A 25146-nucleotide genomic window follows, 5' to 3' on the forward strand; every position below is an offset into this window, starting at 1 on the left:
TTTATTACCTCCTAATTCAAAATTTATTATTCCTAAGGAGGTGGAGGTGGATGATTTGGTAAGGTATCAAATGATATATCAAAATATCACAGGACATTTACGAAGTATCATAAATGAAATATCACCCAAAAAGGCCATGTTAAAAACCCCCTATTTGAAACGAAAATATCACGAGAATATTGTCAAGGTGGAGAATCTGCTTGATTCCAACAAGTATTTATTCATGTTATGGGGCGTTAAGCTGAACATGTTTCGCAAATCTGACTGAAGCCTAGGATATCCGAACAAGATCACTCTTCTATACTTGAGAATCAATGATCATGCGTTGCAGTCTCAGTTGTAGATCTCTTTGTAGTTTTGGCAATCAAATCATTGAAAGTCGACGAATACTTTGTGGTGGCGTCTCTATGTTCTATGGATCACTTCGTTTTGTTGACCCGTGCACTTTCGAGGTCCTCGATGATCAGTTTTAATTCCTCCTTGATGATCTCTGCAGGCGTCGCAGGCGCATCATCTGTGGCGTTGGCCATGCCCGAAGAATTCGAACTAGCTTGGTTGTCACAAGAAGCTAGTCCCCGTTTCACGAATTCGTCGATCAATGTGTTCACTTCTTCTGGAAGCTCATCATGGGGGCAGTGCCCTGTAAAAAAATCGAGGTTCACGACACTAGCCTTCAAGCTCGACATTCTTCACGAGACTTTTGACCAATCGACACAGCCAAGTGCTCAACATGCTCAACATGCTTGGAAACATTTGAAGGTCGAATGCCGGTGTAGAGCATCAATACCAACATACCTGAATCCAGATACTCCACGCAGACGTTGGAACAGAAAGCTTGCAACATTTCTGGCCTTTTGGTGTTCTTTTGCAGTGGATCATTCTTTCCCTGCGCACCACCATTGACGAAAGCATATGAACAAAACGTAATAATAGCCAGTTTCGTCGTTCATGAAAATTAGGGATTCAAAATCACAGAGGGTGTTGCAGAAATCGAAAGTCCTCTACTATACCTGAATGCAAAGCACATTGCCCTTGTAACGGTCTAGGAAGAAGTTGAGAGGCAACGGCGCTTTCAAGAGAAAGACGCTCTCCAACACAGCTGTATTACCAGGATCATACGACTGTCCCAAGCTAAGGTGAACAACTACCTCATGAACTTGAACGAAAAAACAGTTCAGATGCATCACGAAAAATTGAGTTCCACACTCATGGAAAGCAGAGACTCCAAAAAAGAATTTAACCGCAAAAGGATACACCGCGCTTTACTTCTTCCAGCAGCCACTTGTCTACTCTTGATGGTTGCTATTTATGTCACAATTCAAGGGACAGGATTGTCAGCTCCTCACATCAGCTTAGGAAACCCAAAACTATAACTGTTGCAAATCAGTTTCAAATCTTTGAATACAGAGCTCTGTAAGGATATCCTGGCAATCCAGCAGAGATGAGAACCTCACTTTCGGATAGCACCTCGTAAGCAATTTGTCGCTCGAGCTCTGTAGGTAGAATAATAGCAACTTCGACAACGGCTTCGCTATTGGAGAGCTCTCTCCCGGCTGCAAAACCATCGCGAAAAAGAGAAGGGCCGTCACTGGTTAGTCACCGCTGCAGACGCGAAACCGGCCTTGATGTAAGGAAGAGAGAAACTAAGTCCGAGGCTCGGAATAGAACTATAAATACCTTCTGGTAAGTGAGACCTTTGTAATCTGGGATCACCTTGCCGGCAGTATTCAGCAACACCAACGATGACACTAAAGAGGGCCACAAGCCTGCCACAACAGTGGTTGTGAAACCCCCGATCGAATTTCCAGCCAAGACGACAGGCTGTTTCACAACCTCCACAATGAAGTCGCGCACAAGCTCCGCCCACACAAGCTCCGTGTAGGTCATGTTGGGCTTCTCAGAGCGGCCGAAGCCTATCAAGGTTAAAGCATATACCCGATAGCCTTTATTCGCCAGACCGCGGAGGTTATCACGATAGTGTTCCCAAAACGCTCCAAATCCGTGCACCAGAAGCACTGCAGGCCCATCTTCATTTCCCATCGCCGAGTACTGAATGTGATAGCCCTTCCATCGCCACGCACTGACATGAAAGCCCTTCTCACTCGCTTGCAGTTCGCTCTTTCTCTGCAACAGGTCGAACCACTGCAACGAAACCAAAGAGTCTGTCACTATTCCAATCTCTCTAAGAGCTAGACACAAAGCGAGAGCTTGAGAGTGGTGTTACGGGTATTCAAGCTCATCACCTCCATAGCCTTGACGTCACCAACTGCGTTTCCAACTGTAAAAGTTGAGAAGCCGAATGGAGACAAACGACCACCGTTTCGATCTCTCTCATACTGCAGCGCCTCAAATATCACTCTTCTCCGTGAAATTGTTCCTAAAGCCAACGAGCTAGCGAACAGTTTTCGGAAGGAGGCACCGGGCTTCTTCTCCATCTCCCATATGTGTTCGTATACACTGCCAAATCGCCAAAAACGCCAAGATTAAGGATAGATTGCAACATCAAGCCCATGTTCTTCAACTGAACAGGCGAGTGTTAAACTCACGCTTTGTAATCATCTCTATTTGTTGGCTCCAGAAATCTCAGATATCCTTGCAGGACGTTCAACGCCCCGGTAGCGCCCCCTTTGATGAAGTACTCCCCGATCACCTCCTCCTCCTCTACATCTAGGCCCTGCTTCTTCAACAAGGACGCTTGAGGGCCCTCCAGAATATACTCATCTCGCCACTTCAATACACTTTTGAAGGGACTGTACTCAGCTGACGAGACGCCGTTTTTGCTTGACGATGGGTTGCTGGCCTGCGGAAGCAGACTTTCACCTGGTTGCGACTGAGCTGCTTTTAAGGTTTCCCACCACGGATTTTTTCTTCGAATGGCTTCGACACTCTCAGTGAACTCCTTGAAATCTGGTAAGGAGCCTGTATCTGTCAGACCCTCAGGTAGACCCGGGAATTTGGCCGGTGAAGGCAGCGGGGCAAGAGTTCGAAGGCCGATACGTTGGAACGCCTGGTAATTGTCGGGTATGGACGCAGATTCCTGAATTACCGACAGATCAGAGAAGCTGTAAACATCCTACTCTATTTGTCAGGAAGTTTTTGAGCAATTAACAAGACTCAGGACTAGGATTGTTTAGTGCGACATTCATACTGGAGTGTCATATAGCGGCGCGCTCCATTGATCAAGCTCAAGTTTGGTTTCGGAAATCGATGATGGTTCCTCCTTCTCCAAGGATTCGAGAACCGAGTGGACTGTACGTTGCCAAGTGGATTCAACTTCCTCCTCAGTGATAATACTCGTTGCTCCGATCTGGAACCGGGCTCAAGGAAGATGATTCAATGTCAATTTCGGCAATATGCAACAAACGCCACAGCCCGGCAGCATGAAACTCTGCAATAAAAATGGTTACAGGAATTGAAATCGAATAATGAATGCATACCTTCTGAGCGAGACGACTTAACACATGTTCAGTTCGTGCCGTCAACACGATCAGATCAGAGCCGAGCAATCGCAGCTCCTTTCGAAGGTCGGAAACAGCATCACACAAGCTTTCTAGCAGCTCCTTCGACCAACCTGCACAGATGAACTCCAAATTGCAGCACTCCCACTGAAAGTCATTTACACCTCTAATTACGAATTGCTTTACCACATATGGTCAAGGCGTACACATGCTAATCTGATGCCAGGACGTTGATGACTACATTACTGCAAATCTGTAGGGTATGGAATCAAATGCTGTTCTCGGAACACAGGTACCCAAATATCGACTAAGTTGTGGACCAAATGTTTCACAAATTAGATTAGCACAGTTCAATAAAATTACGCACTCTCTTGACGACTAAGATTTAAACAGAGAACTGATTCAAAGGGTGGCTACGAACATAAATGTGGCGACGAAGGACTAACCGGCGCAGACATATGGATCAAAAATGTAGACGGGAAGCACACGCTTGTACGCAGAAGCGGCAGCCACACCCGGATGATCGTCCAGACGTAAATCATGCTTGAACCACAGAATCGCGGTGTCTTTGGAGGAGCTGGCACTAACTCCATTACCCACTGGGCCAGCTCTAGGACTAGCGTACGACTTCACGGATTGCCCGTCTCTTCTCAAGCTGTTCTTTGGTGCTCTAAATTCTGCTAAGTTCATGGACACCGAAAGATTCTCACATTGGTGCAACGACTCTGCAGAATTCGAAGCCCTTGTTTTCCAATGAGAACATGCGATGAAGTCGTAACATTGCACCTGCTCAATTGGCTTCAATCTAACCTGTCCAGCGCCGCTGAGTGCTGCTTGCAACGAGCTGGCTATGGTGGCGGCCATGGTGAGCCCAACCATGCAACTTCACATGCACCGAATTCTACAAACTCCCCAACAATCACACTGATTTCCCACTGCAGATTTTTCCAGCTGCGGTACGCTCTACACCTCGAGAATCTTCTCCGAAAGAAAGTTGCCACTGCGCCGAAGCTTGAGAAACAGGCTACTGAGCTACAATTTCTACGTCCGCGCGACGTCGTCACCACAAAAGTCCGAAATCAGCTTCGAGGCATTGAAATTCCAGTCCACTCAGGAGGTTAACCAACACCTGGTCTCCCGATTGGCGTGATCACCTTCGAGCACGTCACCACTGTGGCTGCGGCCGAACACAAACCCCCCGCTCCAGCCACAGCAATGCGCTTCCGCAGCATCGGCATGTCGACCAGTGGAGCAGAATCCATCGTCGAACGTCGATCGGGAAAAGGCAGCACCGCGTCGATGAATGGTTCCGATGCGTCTCGCGGGTGCGCGCGAGCAATCGATCAGTCGATCCATCTCCATTACTTTCAGTTCCATCTAGACCAATTGTTTGTTGCGGAGTGTGCATCATCTAGTCAATGCATCCAGAGGATGTCCCAAAAAGAGAGGGGTTTTCCTGGCGATGGTTGCAGCGACATCGATGTGTCCATATCCAGAAAGCTGGAAGAGGGGGGCGGCATTGGTTGTGAGTCTGCATATCCAATGGTTGTCAATCTCACAGCCTGGATTCTCTCCAATCAGTGTGGCCCATCGTCTTCCTGTCGAGTGAGATCTATTCTGGCTAATAGGGGGGTCAAACTTAGAAAATATCAGTAGTATTGCAGCTTTCAAATAACACACCGCCATCTCTCAGGGACCTGCCGTTCTTGTCTAAAGAATGTTGCTGATTTGCTGCTGAAATCGGACTTTAGTTCAATGTGTGGAGACCATAGTAAGTGGTGCAAACCTGCTGCTTGAACATGGTTGGAGGATGGGACATGAGATAGTTCAACAAGAAGCATGACATTTGGCAACCAAAGTTTTGTCATCAATGTATTGAGCGTGTGATGCCTAAGCATACAATTGGTTGAGCTCTTAGAACTTCAAGTCATTAAACCAACAAGTTAGTAAAAATAATATAACTTTAACAGTTGCTGATAGAAATGAGATGTGTCAATGTTGAAGACATAGATTTTTGTTATTTTTTTTTTTTAATTTGGTGTAAAACAATTGTTTTTATTTATTTGAAACCAAAGTTACTTAGCTAAAATTTTAAAATACCAAAAAATCACAAATTTTAGGATAAAAATTTATATACAAATTGACATTTTAAAAAGATGAATGTTTTTCTTGCTATCAAATGTTAATGTTTTATTTATTTTTATTTTTATTTTTTTAATAAATTTGAAATTAATTAAAAACTAAAATTAGCTTATTTAAAAATATTATCATTAAATAACTTGTAATGATTTAAATAAGTGATTTTATCATTCTAATAAAGATAAAATATATCAAATTTCAAAATGTTGTTATACATTTAAAGGTAGAGAAATGTAATTTTTTGAGATAGTGATTATATTTATGTATATTAATTTAGAATGCTAAAAATTATTATAAATAGTAAATACTTAATTTTAATTATCATTAGATAACTCTTTAAATAGATTGAATAGGAACTAAATCCATAAAATCTAGAATTTAATAATAGATAATTGAATATTAATATTTTTTATTATTTGATAGATTGTATATAACTAATTGATTTTTTTATTGGATCTTATATTTAAAAGATGTAACACATCAAAATATATATTTTTTATAATTTTGTAGTAATTATATATATATATATATATATATATATATATATATATATATGCATCTAAATTAAAACTACAAATGAAGAAAGTTGTAGTACATATGAAAAAAAGAAATGTAATTAATTTTAAATTGCAATTATAATTTTTCTTTAAGTTTTTCTATGTACTACCTAATTAAATTTATTAATAATAAATCTTAATAATTATTAAATTTTAATTATTTAAATTTATTTGCATACAATTTCTAAATAATAAATTACAAATGAGCTTTTTGTCATTACAATTAAATTCTTGTTATTCCTAATTATAGATTGTTTTAAAATTTTAGTGCAAAATCATTAGATAAACATAGAAATTTTTGAAATAGCATTAAAAGATGTAATATTATCAAAATAAAAATAATCTCTTTCATAAATAATTGTGAAGTTCATGATGACTTCATGGACACACTAATACATAACTAATAAGATTAGAAACAACTTATTAGAATTAAAATCCTTCTCAGATCCATTATTTTTTTGTTTTTGCAGGACTTGTCTATTATTAAATATTATTTTATGTTAAAAAAATAAAATTTTTGAAAATATTTAAATAAAAAAGTTTAAAATTGGTTTATATAATATTATCCAAGAAATTTTCCAATAATTTTGTGATATTTACAAGAATTCATGCAATCTCTTGAGTTTTCTTAATCTATACACCTTGTAAGATTTTTATTTCTAATTTATTATTATTATAATATAATAAATGAACTTAAATTTGTAACTATTTAAAAAAATATTAATTTTTTTGTATAAAACTAGTGATAAATTGTGATACATAGCTTAGTAATTGTGATATATAGCTTATATATATATATATATATATATATATATACATACATATATATCCAAAGAAATTTTACATGATAAATATTAATAGCTATTATATATTAAAATATATTAGATCATATATTATTTTATCTATTATATATAACAACTTGGATATAAGATAAAAAGATAAAAAAGCCTTCTCATTCGCTGAATAAGAAAACAAGAGAACAAGAGAATATGAATGGATGGCAATGCCAAAGATTGGAATGGCATGGGTTTGTTCTAGTGTTATACAAGTCAAAAGTCCTGAAATGATTATGAATGTGAATTATGGTTTTTACTAAAATATTTTTTTAAAATCACATGAATTTTTATTTATTAATTATACTTCAATTTATTTATTTATTTATTTATTTATTATTTTATAATTAGAGTGGAACTTAATGGTGTGGATGTTACGGTTAAGAAGCACATGAGATCCTACAGTTGTGTAACCTTTTGCCGCCTTGCAGTTTCCAGTGGCACTCATGACCGATCCGAGGTTCTTGACCTAATAAAGCAAGCAGGCGACATTTCAATGCAGGAGGAGCAACAACAAGATGTCGAAGCAATCAGGAAAAGACTTCTCTCTTCTCGGACACGTGCATTATGCAGCACAATCTTTTAATTGAGCGTCACAGTTCTGTAAGTTGACATCAGAACTGCTTCGCAATCATTCTTACGATGCACAAGGCCATGAGAAGGGGATGGCTGTGGTGACTAGGATTGCTTGATGCGTTTATAATCTGTTGATCAATTTGCAAGAAAGTTTTGGCGTCGCAGAAATTTTTAAAGCAAGTAATTAACTGGATTTGTGATTGATGTATACGTCTAAATAATCAATCGTTGTTTTTTTTGTTTTATGTTTTTTGTTTTGTTTTGTTTTGTTTTTTTTTTGTTTTCCTGTATTGATAGGATGTGCTAATTGTGGAACTTTGCATCTATATGCAGGAGTTCAATACTGTGACGAGAGTCCAATGTTGCTGTGATGAGAATCATGGCAGGGGAGATGGTTGAGGTGCAGTGTTGACGGGTATCTGCGGGATTTGGTTAGAATGGAAGCCAGAATGGCGGTCAACACGTCGTTGACAGATATGAGAGAAAAAGAATGAGTTGAAGCCCGGCATGGTTCGAGGTGACTGCCTCGGCTGTTCTGTTCTTGAAAATGTGAACTTCTGTTGAATGTGCCAAGAAAAGCAGGAATTGATTGGCACCATGTCACACGGTGTCTATGAAGTTGCCATTTTGAATATGCCACCGGCCCCGAAGAAATTCTGTCGAAGCCATTTGCCGGATGCTTCAGCATGCAAAACCACTGTTGTCTGACGTCGGCAATGTCCGGTTTATTGGACAATTCCTCTGATTGATGTGACCGATTTGATGAGAAAAATGAGGGGAGAACAGTTGGAAGTCTATAGCAAGTGGCGCAGACGCGTTTGAATAAGCGTGCTATGAGCCAATTTTCGCCTGGCGTTTGAGTTCCCACGACGGCCTGCAAATGCCGTAAGTCCTTCAACCTTTTGCTTTTTGATTATTTCTTGGTATCTGAATTGTTCACTCTTCAATATATTGAACTGTGATTCAATTCTTACATATTTATTGTACTCCTTATTAAGCTTTCTGCAGTACAATATGTGCTGATAATGGCCGTTTGATTAATTCTGGCGATTGAGGGCGGCTCGTAACCAGCAGTGTAAAACCTACCTTTTTTTAGCTCGAAACTGGGATGGCAACCCCTAATTGTGTTGGGATCCATTCTATTGTAAGCGAGGATAATAGCCACTCTTCATGAAAATCTTTTGCTTGCCAGTGCCTACTGAAGTGCATTCTATCATAGAATCAAGTGATTTGCGCTTGCTCTAATGGTTGCGGGATCCACTTTCTTTAAAAAAGAAACTTTACCTTTTCATTATATACTGCATTGGTTACGAGTGCATGTGATCACCTCGGCTGTATGAGAGCAGGGACAACAATGGAGAAGGTCAAGGTCAAGGGTTGGCAATGTTACGACTGGAAGCTCGCAGATACAAACGAGAGATGCAACAAATTTGGAAGCGACGTGAGCTTCATGAACAGAAAAAATATATCGCCTCCCCGTCCTGTGAAAATTCATCAAGATTTCATGATGACGGTTGGAGTTCCTCGAACATCTGTTCGCCTTCTACAGCAACAAGTGGCACTCTGATTTTTAGGAATCGGTGAGTCACCGCAGTAGTAGGACTTTTGGCAATAGTGCAGCATGTTGATGTACGATGATGCATTCATATGCTTACAACCATTCGATTTCTTATTAGCGACAGGCATGTGCTTCACCCGAATTCTTTTCTTTGTGGTATTCACTCTTGTAGTTGGAAGTAGCTTCTAATGCTGCATCTTACTTCACACATCAGTTGCAGGTGCTGGCCTCTGGCATCATTTCCTCCAAGTGTTGCACGTTGGTGTTGAACTTTTAATCATTTGATGACACAAGCGGGCTAATTGACCATTACAACACTTAAATTACAAGTCCGCTCTATTGTTGCTCACAAGTTACGTGCCTATTTCTTGCATTAGGGAGGATGGCGCCATTTCGCGTATTGGGCAACTGGCTATCGTGGACGAGGGAACCCAAACTGATATCCCTTCTACGAGTGGGATTCGGATTGAAACAAAGAAAGCTCAACTTGACGAAGTCGGGGTTCGAAGCATGCTAGAAAGCAGGACGGATCTCTCTGAAACCAGGGACATATCAAAACTAAGGATTTGTAGCAGGCATTGTGACGAACTAAGGAGTAGAATTACCCAAGAAGCAGCATGCGAATGCCTCGCCGACACAGCAGTTCGTGTTAACGCTGATGTGGTGTTCACAGCGAAACCAAAACGAGTTTTAGTGGGAGGTCAGATGGAGACCTCGGATTTCTGTTTTTCCAGAGCACATGATCTAGATGGAAATGGGATTGTTTTAAACGCATCTACAAATGCAGCAAGTCCGAATGGAAGTTTGGAAAATATCCCGAAAAGCATTGACCCCGTCCAGTGCTCACCAACCGGGTTGATGTCCTTGGTCTACCCTGTGCCTCAACGCGACAATGCCTGTTCGCCGATCCATAATCTCCATGGATGTGGTGCAAGTTTTAGAAGTCTTCCAACCAAAAATAGTAGTACAACTCCCACGAAAAATCTCTCGTTGCAACTCGGCAGGCTGGAACCTGAGAGAGCTTGGAGTGTCCCTCCACCAACATTGTCAAGCCAAATTTCGACGCCTCAACCCGAAGCCTCGTTGGGTACAATTTTAGTCCATGAAAAATTGCAATGTCACAGAATAATTTTAATCAAAATGTTTATACAACCTATCGTTGAATTTTGGTGCGATTTCTGAGGAAATGGGAAATCTTGATTTAGAAGATATCTTACATGCTCTTGACCACAGTATCTGTTGGAGCATTCATGACAAACTGCCATTTACACTTATACAATATGTTCAGGATTTTTAGAAGGTGGACGCAAGCTGCCTGCTAATTGCAAGGCCAAATTATGATTCGAGCAATTGAATTATGAATTAATGGCTACCATCAGTCTCTTTTTCTTTATCAAATTTGATTACTATTTTCCCCTTAAGCAGTTGATACCAAGGCTAGAATTAACACGTCGAACTTTTCTGCAGAAATAAGTGGATGTAAGCGAGTACATAACGAATTGACTGAAGAAGGTGGAATGGCTGCAAAGTTGGCTACAAGGATAAAACAAGCTCTGTGTGTAAGATGCTTTGGTGAAGCTCTTTTTGGTGATATTTGCTGAGTACTTCTTGTTTGAATTCAACGATATTTAACGACGTGAATCATAAGCATGGGCCTCGGGGTCGTACACAGGACGTGTTGGTCTAATTAAAAGTGATTCAATTCCATGAATAAGCTGAAGGACTTCCATGAGGGTCAGGATGATTGCCAAATCTTCAATTCCCGTGAATTGTGAATTAATCATCATCTTTCGCTGTGATCAGCGGAAACTGATAGACCTCTGTGTCGTGATGTGTGCCCGTTATGGAACACTTTGCCTTGCCTTGTATCAGTTAATTTAATTGTTTGTTTACAATGGCGGAGGTGAATATCGACTGATTGATTAATCCCAAGAAGTTAATGCTTTCAAGTCCTTGGTAAATCTAACTTGTTCCTGTCATGTCGCTGTTTGCGTCCAGGCAATCAATGGAAAGGCAGATTCTCGTTCCTCGAACTCTACTTCAAGCGTTTCGGGTCAAGCAATTCAGAGTATCAAAGGTTGTAGTTTTTTTCATAAAGACGAATTTCCTGAGATGAAATTCTCAGAAGAACCAGACAAAATATGTGATGGGAGTGGGGCTTCGAACAACAAGGATCTATCAGTATGCAATATCTGCTTGCCAGATATATGTGAACATTCCTGCAGAGTTCCTGTGAGCTCACAAAACCTTATCAAGAGTACCCCACCCAGTGACGCAGACATATACTTTCAAAATGTTATTGCTGCTCTCTCCAACGACCGACATGCTCCACATAATCGTTCAGGGAGTAGTGCTGCAGGGAAGGTGAGTTCTGCACAAGCTGTAAGAAAAACTCACCGCAGTGCAGAGGCTACTATTAGGGCCAATGTGAAGTCATGTGGAGACCATCACGCTACTCACCAGGCTGATGTAATGAACGATTCTATGAAGATTGATATGCGTCAATCTGAGAGTAGCCATGTGAAGGAGAAACAAAAGTTGTTATCAAATGTTCGAAAGCTTCAGCAAGTTGCGGAAACAGCGAAAAGGCTATACACTGATCTCGTTGATTGTGCGTATGACGACCTCAGATCTTCCACGGATTGTGGAAACATGGTTATCCGTAAGAATGAGGGTGGTTCTGGAGATATCTCTAAGTGTCCCCGGCTCCACAGCGAGGTTTTTGCTTCGACAGAATCAACTTCCGCAAATGGAGCAAATAGTACATCTGCAGGTGATAACCAAGGGTGTGGAAAGTGTCATGTGTCCCTGCCTCAGGTCTTTTCGAAGAAGAACCCTCGGGCTTGTACTAAAGATACAGCTGCCTACACCAGCAGAGGCAATTCGCCTTGCGGTGAGTGAAATTCCAGCCTGATTCTAGGCCCCTGATCTCTTTTTCGGATCCACTGTTAACTACTCTAAAATATTTGTCTCCTTAAATTTAATGACATTCTCACTTGGGTGAAAAATACGATGATCTATCAAACGATTTATTTAGCAGGAGTTAATGGGCAAGCGATGTGTTTATGACAAGGAATAGTGAATTGCAATCAATTTAGAGTGCTTTCATAGAAGGTTTTGAAAGTATTCGCATTTTCATGTGGATCTCAACTCTTCATTCATTCGTTACTTAACTGACAGTATGACATGGCTCTTGGGGATTCCTCTGGGCAAGTTTGAGTGATTGCAGACGGAAAACGTTGTCTTAGCTACAAAATTTTATATTATATTTTGAGACGTGGTAAGTATTTGTTCTTCCTAAACTTCAAATGTAGCTTACATAAATGATTGTCCGGAATTTTTCTGTGCTTTTATTTTGCAGGCTTTGAACAGCCTCCAGAAGAAGCTCGGGCTGACTGTCTTGATGAAATAACCATCGAGTTATCTGATGACATGGCGACTAATATCAAAGTGTCACAAAATGATTCTAAAAACCGACCCGGTTTCAACGTTGAGATTTCTACCCCAAATGAGTCGCCATGTCAAAGAGTAGGTCCACCGGACAATCGGGGTGAGAATGTTGTTAGACAAGGAACCGCATCTTGGAAGGAATCATTAAAAGATGCTACGCATAGGAGTGATCAGGTAGATACTGTTGAAAAGGATTCCTCACAAACCAACTGGAGTCATCAGCTAGTGAAGAAAGCCCCTAACAACTGCCTTTTGGATCCTTATTGCGTCGGTCCTCGGGATAGTTGCCACATGCCAGCGTATCGGAAGTGTTCTGGAGCTTGTACTGTCAGCTGCAGCGAGACAAAGAGAGATTCCAAAGAGTGCTCTCTGGTTCCTAATTATGTCGGTCCAAGAAACCATGCTCGGAATAATTGCAGCAAGGCAACTCGTGAGAATGGCTCGAGAGATCAAGCGGCGATCGTTAGCATCAACCATCCTAAGAAAGACTCCAAACTGTGCCTCTTAAATCATTGTGGCGTTGGATCTCGAAATAACTGTCACATGTCAGCATGTGAAAAGACTTGTAGGTCTCTTAATAGACCAGGCGGCAACTCTCGCCTTAATCGGAATAATGGTACTCACTTGGATGACAAGGATCTTTCTTGTCTTTGTCCTCGATGTCTTGTTCATCATGAGAAAGAGATGGTAAATGCGAAGGAGAAGTTTGAAAACAATTGTTGTGTCGGGAAACAAGGTAGCAATGGAAAAGACGAAAAAAGTAATCTTCGTACTGAGATTCCTGGTCATGTTGTCATTATAGAGGAAAGAAAAAAAAAGGATTCGAAGAAATTCTGCAGGGGCATGAGCAAGCTTTCTCAGGGACGGTTGAATAAAATTTCAAAAGGAAGTCCTCTTACTGAGGACAGAGACCATAGAGATCTGTGTACTTCACATGACGTACGGAGTTCCTCACTAAAAGTAGAAGGGAATGAGACCACCAATGGGGGTCACGACGAAACATCTCGACAGAATCGTCCTTCAAATGAAAAAACAGACCTTAACGATCCTGTAAAAACTGTTTACAAACTGTTTCAAGATTCCTCTCGAACTAGAGAGGGTGAAAGAACTCAGTTCAAATTTCCAGCAACTGAGATTTTCGCAGGGGAGCATGCTTATGTAGTAAGTGATGAGTTTTCTACCATCCTGTCTGTAAGAGGCATACAATCATTAGTAATCTCAAGTACTCTGTATTTGTTCGCAGGCTTTTGAAGACGTATAACATCTCTTGTGAAGGAACACAGCATGGCAAAGAACCTCAATGACTTGAAACATGATGATAAAAGACTTATGCTGCTGATTTGTGGATTTCTATCAGACACTAACTACATAAGCTGCGTTGTTGTACAGGGAAACGAAACCAAGCAATCCCCAGTGAGTTACCTCACTTGCTCAAGAGTTTTCATCCTTTTCTTCTATTTATTCGTTTGTAATATTTTCTGATAGCTTATTGATAGATCCAGGTGCCTTAACGTTGATTCATCCGGTAGTTAGCAGAAAAGTCGGGCATAAAGAAAACTTCGTCGGCATCGGTGCCTGACACCAGAGTAAAGTTCTAGGTAATCGCTAAGGTCCGTTCCAGGCTATAAAATCAGGAAGTCACCACGTAAAGGAAAAGAGAACGTCTCGGAATCAGTTGTAAAGTATCTGTTGCGAGTCAAAATATTAAAAAACTAAACAAGTGTTTTTCTAAATTATCATTCACATGACAGCATTCCTCTGATGCTTTGAAAGCAGGTAGTACATACGACTGACAACGCCACAGCCACACTACGACATAAGCCGCAGCCGGATGCTATAGACCGTGCAGCTGCAGCTGCAGGTTTTGCAAAAGAAATTGAATCGATGATAGCAGTGCAGCTTGACAAGTCAAGTCGGAGGACCATAGAATCAAATCATTTGTTGTCTCGACAAAAACTCCTCGAAGACCAGAACGATTCCTATCCACAAACGAAGTTGGACAGAGTGGTGCTAGCTGCAGCAAACGCTGTAAACAAATGCATGCCAATATCATTACTTCTCCCTATCAAACAAGATGAATTAAATCAAAAGCCAGTTCCACGCAAGGGCCCGACTCCTCGAGCTACCGTGATTTCTGACGCAAATGGAGCTAGTTTTTATGATCAACTAGACCAGGTAAAAATCGGCAAGTCATCAGGAAAAAGTGAAGCTCTTTTACTGCTCTAGCATAACAATGTAGAGACAAGCTTTCTCTTATGATGGTTAACTCGTGTGCTTTTTTTAGTAAACAAATGATTAAATCTGAAGGTAAGTTATCGAGTTATCTGGGTTCTGCCGAGGTTTTGCTTAGATTGTAATCATAAGGTTTATGTTAAATTCATCTTTTATGATGACTAGAATTGTCGATTGGTGATGAGCAGCAATTGGAACTACTAGCATCTCAGAGGATGAAATTACTGCGGCAGGAACGAATTCACCTTCAATCTCTGTTCGGTCGTCTTCAGGCAATGAGAGATTCTGCATCCTCCTGCTTATCATAATTTCTCGCTAACATTTGGAATGCTAAGTTTATTGACGAAGGTCTAGTCATGTTAATTCTTTGTCTCGTGTTCTATGTTCAACATGTACTGCGGCTTTCAAGTATTGTTAAGCTATAATATTACTCCTGGGGTCAAATTTCCAGTGTTGAAGCTTTGTATGCTCAAACAAATTAAAGCTCTTCCTTGTTACAGTAACTGAAATGAATGTTTTTGTTGGCATTCTATGCAGGAGCATGACCCAAAGGCAGAGTTTTATATGAAAGAAAGAAGTTCAACTGCTTTTAAGTTCCTGGCCAATGACTATGATGACCTTGAAGAACCTAAAAGGTCTATGTGGATGCGAAGAAGCAATGACTGCTCGACCACTGGCGATGGGTCTGTCGGCTTTCAGATTCCAGGATCCAAGCGACAGCGAAGCATCACCTTTCCAGCTAGGAAGAGGGGGAAAAAGTTATTGCGTTTGAGTGTCGGAAAACCTGAATCTCATTCTGGTAGGAAGAAACAGGATCAGCATACCATACTCCCGGCTTCACTTAATCAAGCATCGAGATATTCAAATAGAGGGTTCGATAGTCGACGATCAGTTAAATTTGAACCTTTCAGTAGTAGATTTTCCGGCAGGAGATGTTTATCTCTTTCTGAAGCCTGTGATGGGAAGTTGAGTGACACTTCAGGTCCAAACTTTGACGTTTCTTCGATCAATAGATTGAGTTCCTCATCATTTGGCAAGTGGAAGCCTCTATCGGAACAAGCTCAAGCCAAACCTACGACCAAGAGACGAATATGCAATACATGGAAAATCAGATCTACACCATGGGTTGAAAGGATGGCTAAAGCAAAGGATACTTTTCCTAGTCTCTTCCGCCCCATGCTGCTAGCTCATCCCAGAAAAGAGCCTCAACTGAAAGCGACTGTTTATAGAAGAAGTTTTCCTCCTCCTGGGTTGATGTTTAGATCATCAGTAGGATCAAGTAATTTTAGGAAGCATGTTGCTGCAGGCAGAGCGTTTCCTCGTGTGCAACATAATCCATCGATAGTACGTGGGAAGCACCCAAATCCATCTTTTCAGTATGACATAAATACAGGGCGGAAAATTGTAGATTCAGAGTTAGAACAGGGAGAACTCACAAAAGCGGAATGTAATCTCGTAACAACAAACCTCAAGTCTCGCGCTTCATGGATTCGTTCTCCATCTACGCTCAATTCAAGGGGGAATATTATCAGAGTAAAAGGTTGGAATGCCGATCCGTTGATTAGAACTGATATTCCTCACAAACCTACAGATATTATGCGCTACAACCGAAATGTTGGACAAGTCGTCCAAGTTCGTAGAGGGGACGCACATGAAATGCATAAAACTTCACCAGGGACGTCCGGAAGATCGATGAATTTGCGACGTGTTACATTTGCGGGAATGGAAGTGCACAATTCTCGCAATTCGAAAAGTTGCAAGGACTTATCTGCACAAGGTGATGCTGCTCTAGAGTCTATCAAAGCTAAGAAGAAGGCTATCACATCGCTACCTGGGAAAGTGAGAAGTGCCGTTGGAAAACGCCGCAACTTTTCAAGAACAAAATCACCATCCATGCGAAGCTCGGATAAAGTTCACAGGTATGGCAATGGAGGCGGACAATGGGCTCATCACAAAGGATTCTGGACAGAAATGTTCAAATCTGAGTTTTTTAAAGTGTCTGAGGTCGATTCAATACAGGATATTATGACCTTTGGGTCCATTTCACAGACAGAACTACCTATGTTGAAAGTGGAAATTGCTCATGGGACGGACCCACTCGGAAAGCTTGGCATTAGAGCTGGAACAGAGGGTTCATCGATCATGGAAACATCAGTGTTGGATGGCGGAGATCTGACTGTTTTTAATTGTGAAAACATTCCGCGGATGGCAAATGCACCATCTTCGGAGACAAATACTGAGATAAGGAACGAGCATGATGTGAAAGTAAAGGGTAGATCTGAAGAAATTGGGAAACCTCAAAATCCTGATTTATTCAAGAGCTTAAGTTTCTTCAATTCACATGGTCTTGAGGGCAGTGCGATAAATGAGCACATCAGTGTTGCAGTCAAGAGCGATTTCTTATCCGATGCTGGAAGTGACAAAGATGAGCAAGCCGAATCTTGCTATGAGTTCAGTTCATCAATTGAGGCAAAAATGCAAACCCAAATTAGCAAGATCACTTGAATTATGTTTTGATTTCAAACTCTCATTCCTCTTGGTCTTTCTTTAACATTGCAGAAAGTGTTTGAATTATCAAAATGTATGTTAAAAGAAATGAAAACCATGGTGAGCTATGTGAAGCATGCAAAAGTATTATGAACTTCAATTTGAACTTATAAGCCGTAAGGTATCTATGAGTAGTCCGCTGAATGTCACTTCAAAGTCGTCACTGACGATGCATCCGTTTTGGAAAAGTTACTTATTATTTGAATTTGCTTTTAGCAGGATGGACTGGAGCGACATGAGCGTGATATTAGTTCTAAAGATCTACCTGTGTCACCTTTTACACTTTTGGGTGGCGTATTTTCAGAGAGCATAGAGAACGTGATCCCAGGCTGCATGATTGATCATCTGCAAGAATCAACTTCTGTCCAGCAGGAAATGCAATCAGAAGTACAATGTCTCGCTCTTGAGCGCATCACTCGACAAACTTTTCCTGACGCACTTGGTAAGGAAAACAAAGGACAGTTAAAGAAGATGGAGTTGGAGCAGACTTTGATGAATATTGTTCTGCACTCAATTCTGCAGGATGACCTTTTGCAAGATCAAGAAGTTTCCGCTTCTAGCATGCAGCCGATATCTTTGCCCATCAACAGGACGTAAGTACAAAAATAGTGTCAAATGACTGCATCTAGTAAAATTTTGGCCGCTCTAACATTGTAACTGTTATCGAATGTTATGAATGTATTAAATTCTTGTTAAGTCAGAAAAAGAACCAATTGAATAGTGTTTGATGATTCTCTTGATATTTTATGGTATCTAAAATAGAAATAAGTTGACGGTTAACATTATTGATGGTACGTAACCAGAACACCTAATCCCATAACCTATCTTTGAAGAATGCACACTCCAAAATGTTCTTGCTGTGCAGGGTAGTCAAGCGGGTTGACAAGGAAGTTGAGGTTTTTGTGCAGTCACATGAGATGATCCGATATCCTACACCCGATGCAGTATTATGCATAAATAGAACAGAGCATGGTGCCGTGCCTCATGTTGGTGTTGCCACAGAGCATGATGCCGTGCCTCATGTTGGTGTTGCCACAGAGCATGATGCTGTGCCTCATGTTGATGTCGCAACAGAGCAAGAGATCATATCCCATATTGATAAAGGGACAGAGCTGGAAATAAGTTTATTTTTCAAAGATCAGGGCATCCAGACTGCGGATGTTGAGCCTCTAATCCAAAGTATCCTGAGACCCTCACCTTCAGCACCGCACAAGTACAGTACAAAGGTGTGGAAGTAATTGTCGTAACCATTTTCATCTTGATAGAGGCGTCTTTATTACTTAGAAAACATTTGAAGTACTTGGTGTTCGTTTTTTGCAAGCGAAAATTGGGGTGAATGTGAGAAAAACAATGTGAACAAGTTTTGTGTGTGCGTGGCAGCTACAGACTACGCAGGTGCACGACGAGGCAATTGAGCGTCAAGTTCCTTGTAGTAACGTCGGAGCTCAAACACCAGAAAAAAATGCTGCTATATCAACAACATCGCCCAACCCTTCGGCTGCGACGTCCATGTCGATGCCAGTTTTCTGTCAACACTTGGGAATTAGTATCCTTCCTACAATTCTTCCTACTGTTCACGTTGAGCTTCCTATTCACGTAACAAGCTCCACGAATGTACCACCCCCTCCCGTGAGTACAGCAACTTGCAGCTTCCACGCTGGAGTGAACCCAGGAATACAAGCTACTAGAGCCAATATCCAACTGTATCCCGAAGAGATTGCTGCACAGGATCATCACAAGGTGTCGAAATCGTCAACCAGAGACGAAGCTTTACCTGAGCAACTTGGTGTTGTAGAGGAAGAAAGCGAGAAAGAGAGTGATTGGGAAGATTTGAAGGGATCTTCTCCATCAACACCATCAACACCTCTATCCTCTCCTGGACATAAAACGAGTTTAAAGAAAGCGATGGAACTATACGCATGTAATCCCAATACCCAAGCAACGGTCCTTGCAAGACAAGATATTCAACCATCAGTTCCGGAGGTGTGTCAGTTATTGGCAAGCAATGGTCTTCAGCCAGATCAGACTTTTGTGGGAAAATTAGAATCACCAATTCAGATCGCGACGGAAATGATATCCAAAGACTTGATAACAAAGGAGCCACCTCAAACGTCTGCTGATGTGACAAGGTATTGACTAGGTCCCGTTCATTTTGAACAAAAATCATTTTACTCTCAGTGTCTTTGGTGTTTGGGGTGACAAAAAGTACAGGTTGGGTATGTATTTCAGAGCTAGCGTGATAGAAACCCTATGAAACGGTCAGGAGTTCAAGAAGTATTACGCTACAGTCACTCGTCGCCATTCTCATCTGTGTTCCTGAACCGCACATAGTCTCGATGATTATTAGGATTAATCAAGAAACTTCAGCCGTTCTCTTAATGATAATCAGATACTATTAAGCGAAAGGGGTGTTGAAAGTCTGGGTTGAGATGCCATCATTTTTTTTGATATCTGAACAGAAGGTTCACGAGTTGGGCAAAACTCAAGAAGATGGAGGAAGCTGCACTTGTGCTGATTGGAGCTGCTTCAATGAAGACGCTCCCCCTCATAAGTTCATCTGAGTATTCTTGCGAAAGTTCACTTGAGTTTCACAGCTTGTTGTCACCAGGCGAAATGAATACTGAAGGTTATAACTTTCAATGACTGTCTTTGCCAGATATGAAGGGTTGCGAATCATGTTTTGGAGCCACAGTTGTCATGTGATATACGCTATGTTTTGGCACTCCTCATTCCGTTTCTCTGAGGCCATACAGCGATCTTCCCTGAGTTTTAATATGAAAGTGGTGAACTTTTTGGGAATGAAACATCATCTAAAAAGTTTACATAGTGGAGGGTTAACGTGCTTAAGAGATATTTTGATTGCTAAAATCATAGGACAGTGAAGAAGTTCTGATCGATGATTTTCATGCTTCTCAAGGGTTCTTTGAAAAGAGAACCTCGAATTTTGAGATCCTTGAGAAACGGAGACCTCTGAAATGCTTCTGGAGTCTGATTGTCTGGGCATGCAATTTTGAATTCACGTTGATTACTTCGAATTCATATTGATATCGGATACGTGATGATTCTTTGCCATTGGTCAACTATGATATTTTGAACATTCTTCGTTTGATTGACTTTGTAATGTCTGTGCAAGTGCAGAAGTTGGGAGGAGCAGCACCAACAGCAGATTTCTTGATTCCATGTGCATTTCAAGTACTTTTAAAGATCTCTTGGAAATAGAGCCTCAAATTCATGCATGGGGTTCGCTTGGCAGTGGACGAGCTTCTGTTGGGGAGATTGGTAATCCAATTCGCTTCTTTGGATCGTTGTCAGAGGGTACATTCATTTCCTATTCAATGTAATTTTCTCATAAATGTGCATTGATATGTTTCCGAACTGTGCATAAATTAGAAAATGGCACAAAAATGCATGGTGCGTTGGTTGGACTGTTAGAGGGTCGCCTTTGAAGTTGGAAGGATGTGATTTGCTAAGTGTTTGGATCATAGGTGAAGTCGAAGCTGGAATCTTGCCATCATCGAACGAGTTAGGGGAGATTCATAGACACAATTATACCTCTCAGCAAGGATCTGAACCCGGAGAATTGGATGCGGTTGCTGATGTCTCCTCTCCACGACAATTAGCGACCCACTCAGTTGTTTAGTAGCTTCTAATCAACTATTGCTTGATTCAAGTTTATTAAAACACGTCTTCTCAGATTTTCAGACAACAATTCACTTTTGACTCACGTGAAGCCGGACAGAGACTGCTGTGTCGTGAAGTGGACTTCTTGTATGTATCAAGTAGCTTCTATTATCTCCTGTTGTATAAATTCACATCTAGGTGCATCCACGGTATCCAACTAAACATTTAAGAGAGTAGATTTGAAAACAAACCCCCACGTGCTTACAGGTACTGATTTGTATACTTAAACAGAAAAAGTATAGATTGAGTGAGGATGAATCTGCAATTGCAACTGTAATGTTATGTGCAACATGGAAGCCACGCGACTTCCACAAATTTAAGTATCGAAGACTCGTGTTTGAATACTTCGTCCAGTGTGACAACTTGTCCAGAGATTCACAATCCAAACCTCACGATCATGTTTGCCATACACGTCAACCATTAATTTTTGTGTCCTTCTACGCATAGTTACAAATGAGAGAGCGATCTTCAAGAAGTATAAATAAGATAGTAACTTTTTAACATGATACTGTAATACTGAAACATCTTTGCTCTACATAAAATTTAATGTTTGTATTTATGTAATCTTTCGATTTCATTGATAAGGTGATTTTGATCTATCAACTATTTCCATATTATGTTAACAAAAACTGTCCCATATTAATACAAGTAAGGCACATGAAAAATATAAAACCTGCGTTTGTGGAGATCCGATGATTTCTATTTGTTATACTAGACTGTTTACCAACACACTACCGAGGTTTCCATGTAGCAAAAAGCATTAAGAATACGAAATATATATAGAAGAAGATTATTCTTTAGAACTGGGATTTGAGTCCCAAAATACAATCACTGGGCGTGGTTAGTTACTCTTTAGTTATATTCATAGTATAGCTTGAGTAATAACATATTTTTATATTTATTGTTGATACTGTAACTACAAGTAGAGTAGGGAGGTCATGCTTAGAATCTTGAATAGTGCCGTAAATATCCAAGGTGCTACTAATCACGTAAGGATTAGAATTTCATTTCAAATGGCATTAATGAAAACCACACGAATATTTGTATTGAAGATACAAATTATATTGATTACACTGTCTGTCATATTTTGGCATTAATAGAAAACCCTAATTGGAAAACCAATTTGTTGAGTCCAACTTCTGGTTTAGGATCACGATACTACGTAGCCACGAAGCTTCATCAGAAACTACGATGAGAAGCAGCGTCCATATCCGTGGCCCGGAACGAAGGCGATCACCACCATTGATGTACAAGCACACCACGGCGGCGCAGAGATCGAAACAAAGACACACAATCTTGATAGGTGCGGTTATACTTGGGGGATCTGTGCGGGGACGAACGCTGCCATCGATTGTAGTGGCACTCCAGAAAGAGCTCATCAACTAGGCAAATGGCGCCAGTGTCGACCATCTTCGGCACCAGATCAGTCTCCGCTCCCTCGACGTCCATCTTCACCACAAGGAAATCTTCCTCTCGGACCATGCTTCGAATCCATTCCGACACATCCAGTCCCTGTACCTCCGCGCGATGGTCGCATCTATCCAGCCACGATGACTTCTGGGACACTCTTGGAGAATACTGAATTCGGCCCATTCCTCCCCGATGCCCACACCCGTTTCGATCCATGTCGCTTCCGAAGCTCAAGCTCTCGTTCCTGATCCACGCGGCGTATGCCATGAAGTTCACCTCTGGGTGGTTTGAGTAAGAGTGTCGGAATGTGCTGTCTGCCTCGATTGCGTAGATTGTGAAGTTGTGGCCTTGCTTTGGGTATGCTTTTTGGAACCAGTTGCCTATGCTGGAGCCGTAGTTCCGGGACCCGATGTCGACGTAGATATATCGTCTGTGATGTCTGATGTCAGTGAGTGATGGAAGGTATTTCATGGATCTAAGGCTGCTCTTGGAAGCGATCCAGGGTTTCTTCGGCTCCGACAGAACCAGGGGTTCTGCGAGTTTTAAAACGTCCGCCTTCGACTTAGTTATGAAGCAATTACTCGCAGCTCTTGCATTGTTCCTGCTTTTCTTCCGCATGGCCACTTCGGTGTCCAATCCAAAACCATCAACGCGACGGATGTGGATGACGTCCGAGTTTTTGAACAGGGCAAGAAGGGCATCGACAGAGTGCAGATCGATGACTGAAAACTTGTCTGGTCGGGTGAAAAGTGCAACGTGCAGTACCGCTACACCAGCAGGCTTGAGAGTTCGCTCGATCTCCGAGACAAAGAGTTTCGGAAACAAGGCGTGATCGAAAACATTCGAAAACTCAAAATCAAACGTGCTGTTTGCGAAGGGATGCTTATGAAAGTCTCCACGAAGCACCAGTGGCGGCGCAGGAACGAGGTCGATACCAATGACATCCGCGACCCCGACTTCTTTGAAAGCCACGACTTCCTGTCCCATCCGTGCTCCAATGCACACAACCTTCTGGCCAGGTTTCACCAGACCTTGATCTACATGCCACCGGAAAATGGAAGAGAACACATTGATTTTACGACGCCAGTCGACGGTTTTCCACACCTCACGCAACTTCGCGTTGAGGGTTTTGTTGAGTTGTAGCTGAAGATACTCTTCGTACGAACGGAAACGATGGCGGGCTCGGAGCCCATCGGACCCTGAAAAGAAGTCAGTGAGTGAGTGCAAATTGTCGCCAGGGTTATGTGCTAAACTGGTCCAGGACATCGATGTACTCTGGTAAAACAAATGGAATGGAAAGACGAGGAAGAGAGATGTCAAGAGAAGAGCAAAAACAAGAGCAAAACTCAGACGACGACGACCCACAGATGGACGAATCATGGTGACTCGAAAGTGCAAAAGTAGCTGTGATCGAAAGAGAGTGATGAGTGCTGACAACTATAGTCCGAGGACAACAAGTCCCCATTGTAACCGAAATTAAAAATTAGGGCTCATTGTCGTTGCATTACAAAGCTGTTTTCTTTACACACGTAGCTGGTGACATGGCTCAACCGCTAATCTTTTATTTTCAATTATCAAACCTCACAATTACTAGTCCACTCTTGGTCTTTGCCAGTGGTGTAACAGGAGAGATGATGAATTAGGTCATGGCCATTCACTTGTTGGCTGTACAATATCACTGTGAATGGATATTCATTTGCAGGTTGAGTGTGGGGATTTATTCACATAGAGAAAGTGATTGATTTAGGAATAGATATAGAGAGATTGAAAAAGGTTTATGATGTGCCTCCGCAAAAGCACTAAATGAGTCTGTTTCGATTCTACAAAATAAGTGTTATAAATAAATATGTGTTTTTAAACATATGTTGTATTGTGATACAAATTTTACATTTTTTTTTGTTGTTTTGTTGTTTTGTTCTTTTTTAGATTTGATTTGTTAAGTGTTATATCTAAGAAATTTTAATTTATAAATTAGATTCTAAAGAAACTAAATACACCAAATCAATATTCATCTTAATAAAGAATTTGGACAAGTTAAGATATTTTTATGATCATGGAATTCAAAAATTAATAATCTAAAGATGATAAATTTCATTTAAGAAAAGATAACAACTAAAGTGACTTTGACAATAAAAATGACATATAATATAAAATATAAAAAATAAAATAAAACTTCTACAAATCACCAAACTATTGTCAAAGACAAAAACTCAAAGAAAATATGTAAAAAAGTGAGAGATGAATTCTAAGAGAGATGAAAAACTAGAAATAAGAAAGAAAATATATTTAATAAGAAACTGAAATAGCTATTGGCAAAGACTAGAAAATTAGAGATTCTTGAAATTAGACTAGAAGCAAAAAAAGAATTGAGAAGAGTGAAGAAGACTTCACTCTCACCTCTATATATACTATCTACCTAAGAGTTACAAGGCAAAGTTCTATAAAACCTCCAACACATGTCTAATTTGTAAGACATATGTCTTAACTTACAAGGCAAGTTTTCTATAAGTGTGCCATATTATTAGCATGTATGATAAGTTATAAATACATATGATACGTGGCTAACTTGTTGGTCAAATTTCTAATCTATTAATCACTTATAGATATATATAAAGATGAAAGCATGTCTATGAAACTTTACTACCAGATATTTTTAAATTAACCTACTTTTATCTACTTATTGCAAGGAAAATTAGTCTTAATAT

General features: G+C 40.7%; 3 protein-coding genes across 13 annotated transcripts; 1 reads left to right on the plus strand and 2 right to left on the minus strand.

The window, feature by feature from the left end:
- Window positions 1-200: 200 nt before the first annotated feature.
- On the minus strand, window positions 201-4656 carry LOC112280026 (uncharacterized). The gene is made up of 11 exons (XM_024514933.3): window positions 3905-4656; window positions 3438-3571; window positions 3149-3307; window positions 2547-3037; window positions 2244-2457; window positions 1678-2142; window positions 1455-1553; window positions 1255-1302; window positions 1011-1121; window positions 796-886; window positions 201-640 (listed from the first exon to the last, which is right to left on the minus strand). Exons 1-11 carry the CDS (start codon window positions 4335-4337, stop codon window positions 420-422), a joined length of 2466 nt encoding a protein of 821 aa, XP_024370701.1. The 5' UTR covers window positions 4338-4656; the 3' UTR covers window positions 201-419.
- A 2687-nt stretch (window positions 4657-7343) lies between these two features.
- On the plus strand, window positions 7344-21375 carry LOC112279831 (uncharacterized). 11 transcript variants are annotated; one of them, XM_073532470.2, is made up of 17 exons: window positions 7347-7590; window positions 7897-8448; window positions 8910-9143; window positions 9499-10208; window positions 10589-10680; window positions 11120-12014; window positions 12483-13732; window positions 13961-13984; window positions 14345-14746; window positions 14992-15075; window positions 15341-17272; window positions 17570-17943; window positions 18216-18576; window positions 18731-19479; window positions 19810-19976; window positions 20489-20629; window positions 20836-21375. In XM_073532470.2, exons 2-17 carry the CDS (start codon window positions 8444-8446, stop codon window positions 20988-20990), a joined length of 7575 nt encoding a protein of 2524 aa, XP_073388571.1. In that variant the 5' UTR covers window positions 7347-7590; window positions 7897-8443; the 3' UTR covers window positions 20991-21375. The 11 variants fall into 11 exon arrangements, 10 of the variants coding, with proteins under 10 accessions (XP_073388574.1, XP_073388575.1, XP_073388571.1 ...); XM_090248594.1 differs by having other exon boundaries at window positions 7349-7590; window positions 8572-9143; window positions 20489-20665; XM_073532467.2 differs by having other exon boundaries at window positions 7349-7590; window positions 20489-20665.
- A 638-nt stretch (window positions 21376-22013) lies between these two features.
- Window positions 22014-23984, minus strand: LOC112279676 (uncharacterized). The gene has a single exon (XM_024514323.3). It carries the CDS (start codon window positions 23819-23821, stop codon window positions 22265-22267), a length of 1557 nt encoding a protein of 518 aa, XP_024370091.1. The 5' UTR covers window positions 23822-23984; the 3' UTR covers window positions 22014-22264.
- Between the last annotated feature and the right edge of the window lie 1162 nt (window positions 23985-25146).

Source organism: Physcomitrium patens, chromosome 3 (genome assembly GCF_059467195.1).
Source record: "Physcomitrium patens ecotype Gransden chromosome 3, ASM5946719v1, whole genome shotgun sequence".
NCBI lineage: Eukaryota > Viridiplantae > Streptophyta > Bryopsida > Funariales > Funariaceae > Physcomitrium > Physcomitrium patens.

Bases quoted from the DNA above. Each gene is read 5' to 3' on its own strand.
- LOC112280026 (XM_024514933.3), bottom strand. From the start codon at position 4,337: ATGGTTGGGCTCACCATGGCCGCCACCATAGCCAGCTCGTTGCAAGCA. The intron at 3,308-3,437 runs GTATGCATTCAT...GCCCGGTTCCAG, and splicing joins TAAGTCGTCTCGCTCAGAAG to ATCGGAGCAACGAGTATTAT. The intron at 1,554-1,677 runs GTATTTATAGTT...ATGGTTTTGCAG, and splicing joins AAGGTCTCACTTACCAGAAG to CCGGGAGAGAGCTCTCCAAT.
- LOC112279831 (XM_073532467.2), top strand. The intron at 19,480-19,809 runs GTATTGACTAGG...ATATCTGAACAG, and splicing joins ACGTCTGCTGATGTGACAAG to AAGGTTCACGAGTTGGGCAA. The intron at 19,977-20,488 runs GTTATAACTTTC...GTGCAAGTGCAG, and splicing joins AGGCGAAATGAATACTGAAG to AAGTTGGGAGGAGCAGCACC.
- LOC112279676 (XM_024514323.3), bottom strand. From the start codon at position 23,821: ATGATTCGTCCATCTGTGGGTCGTCGTCGTCTGAGTTTTGCTCTTGTT.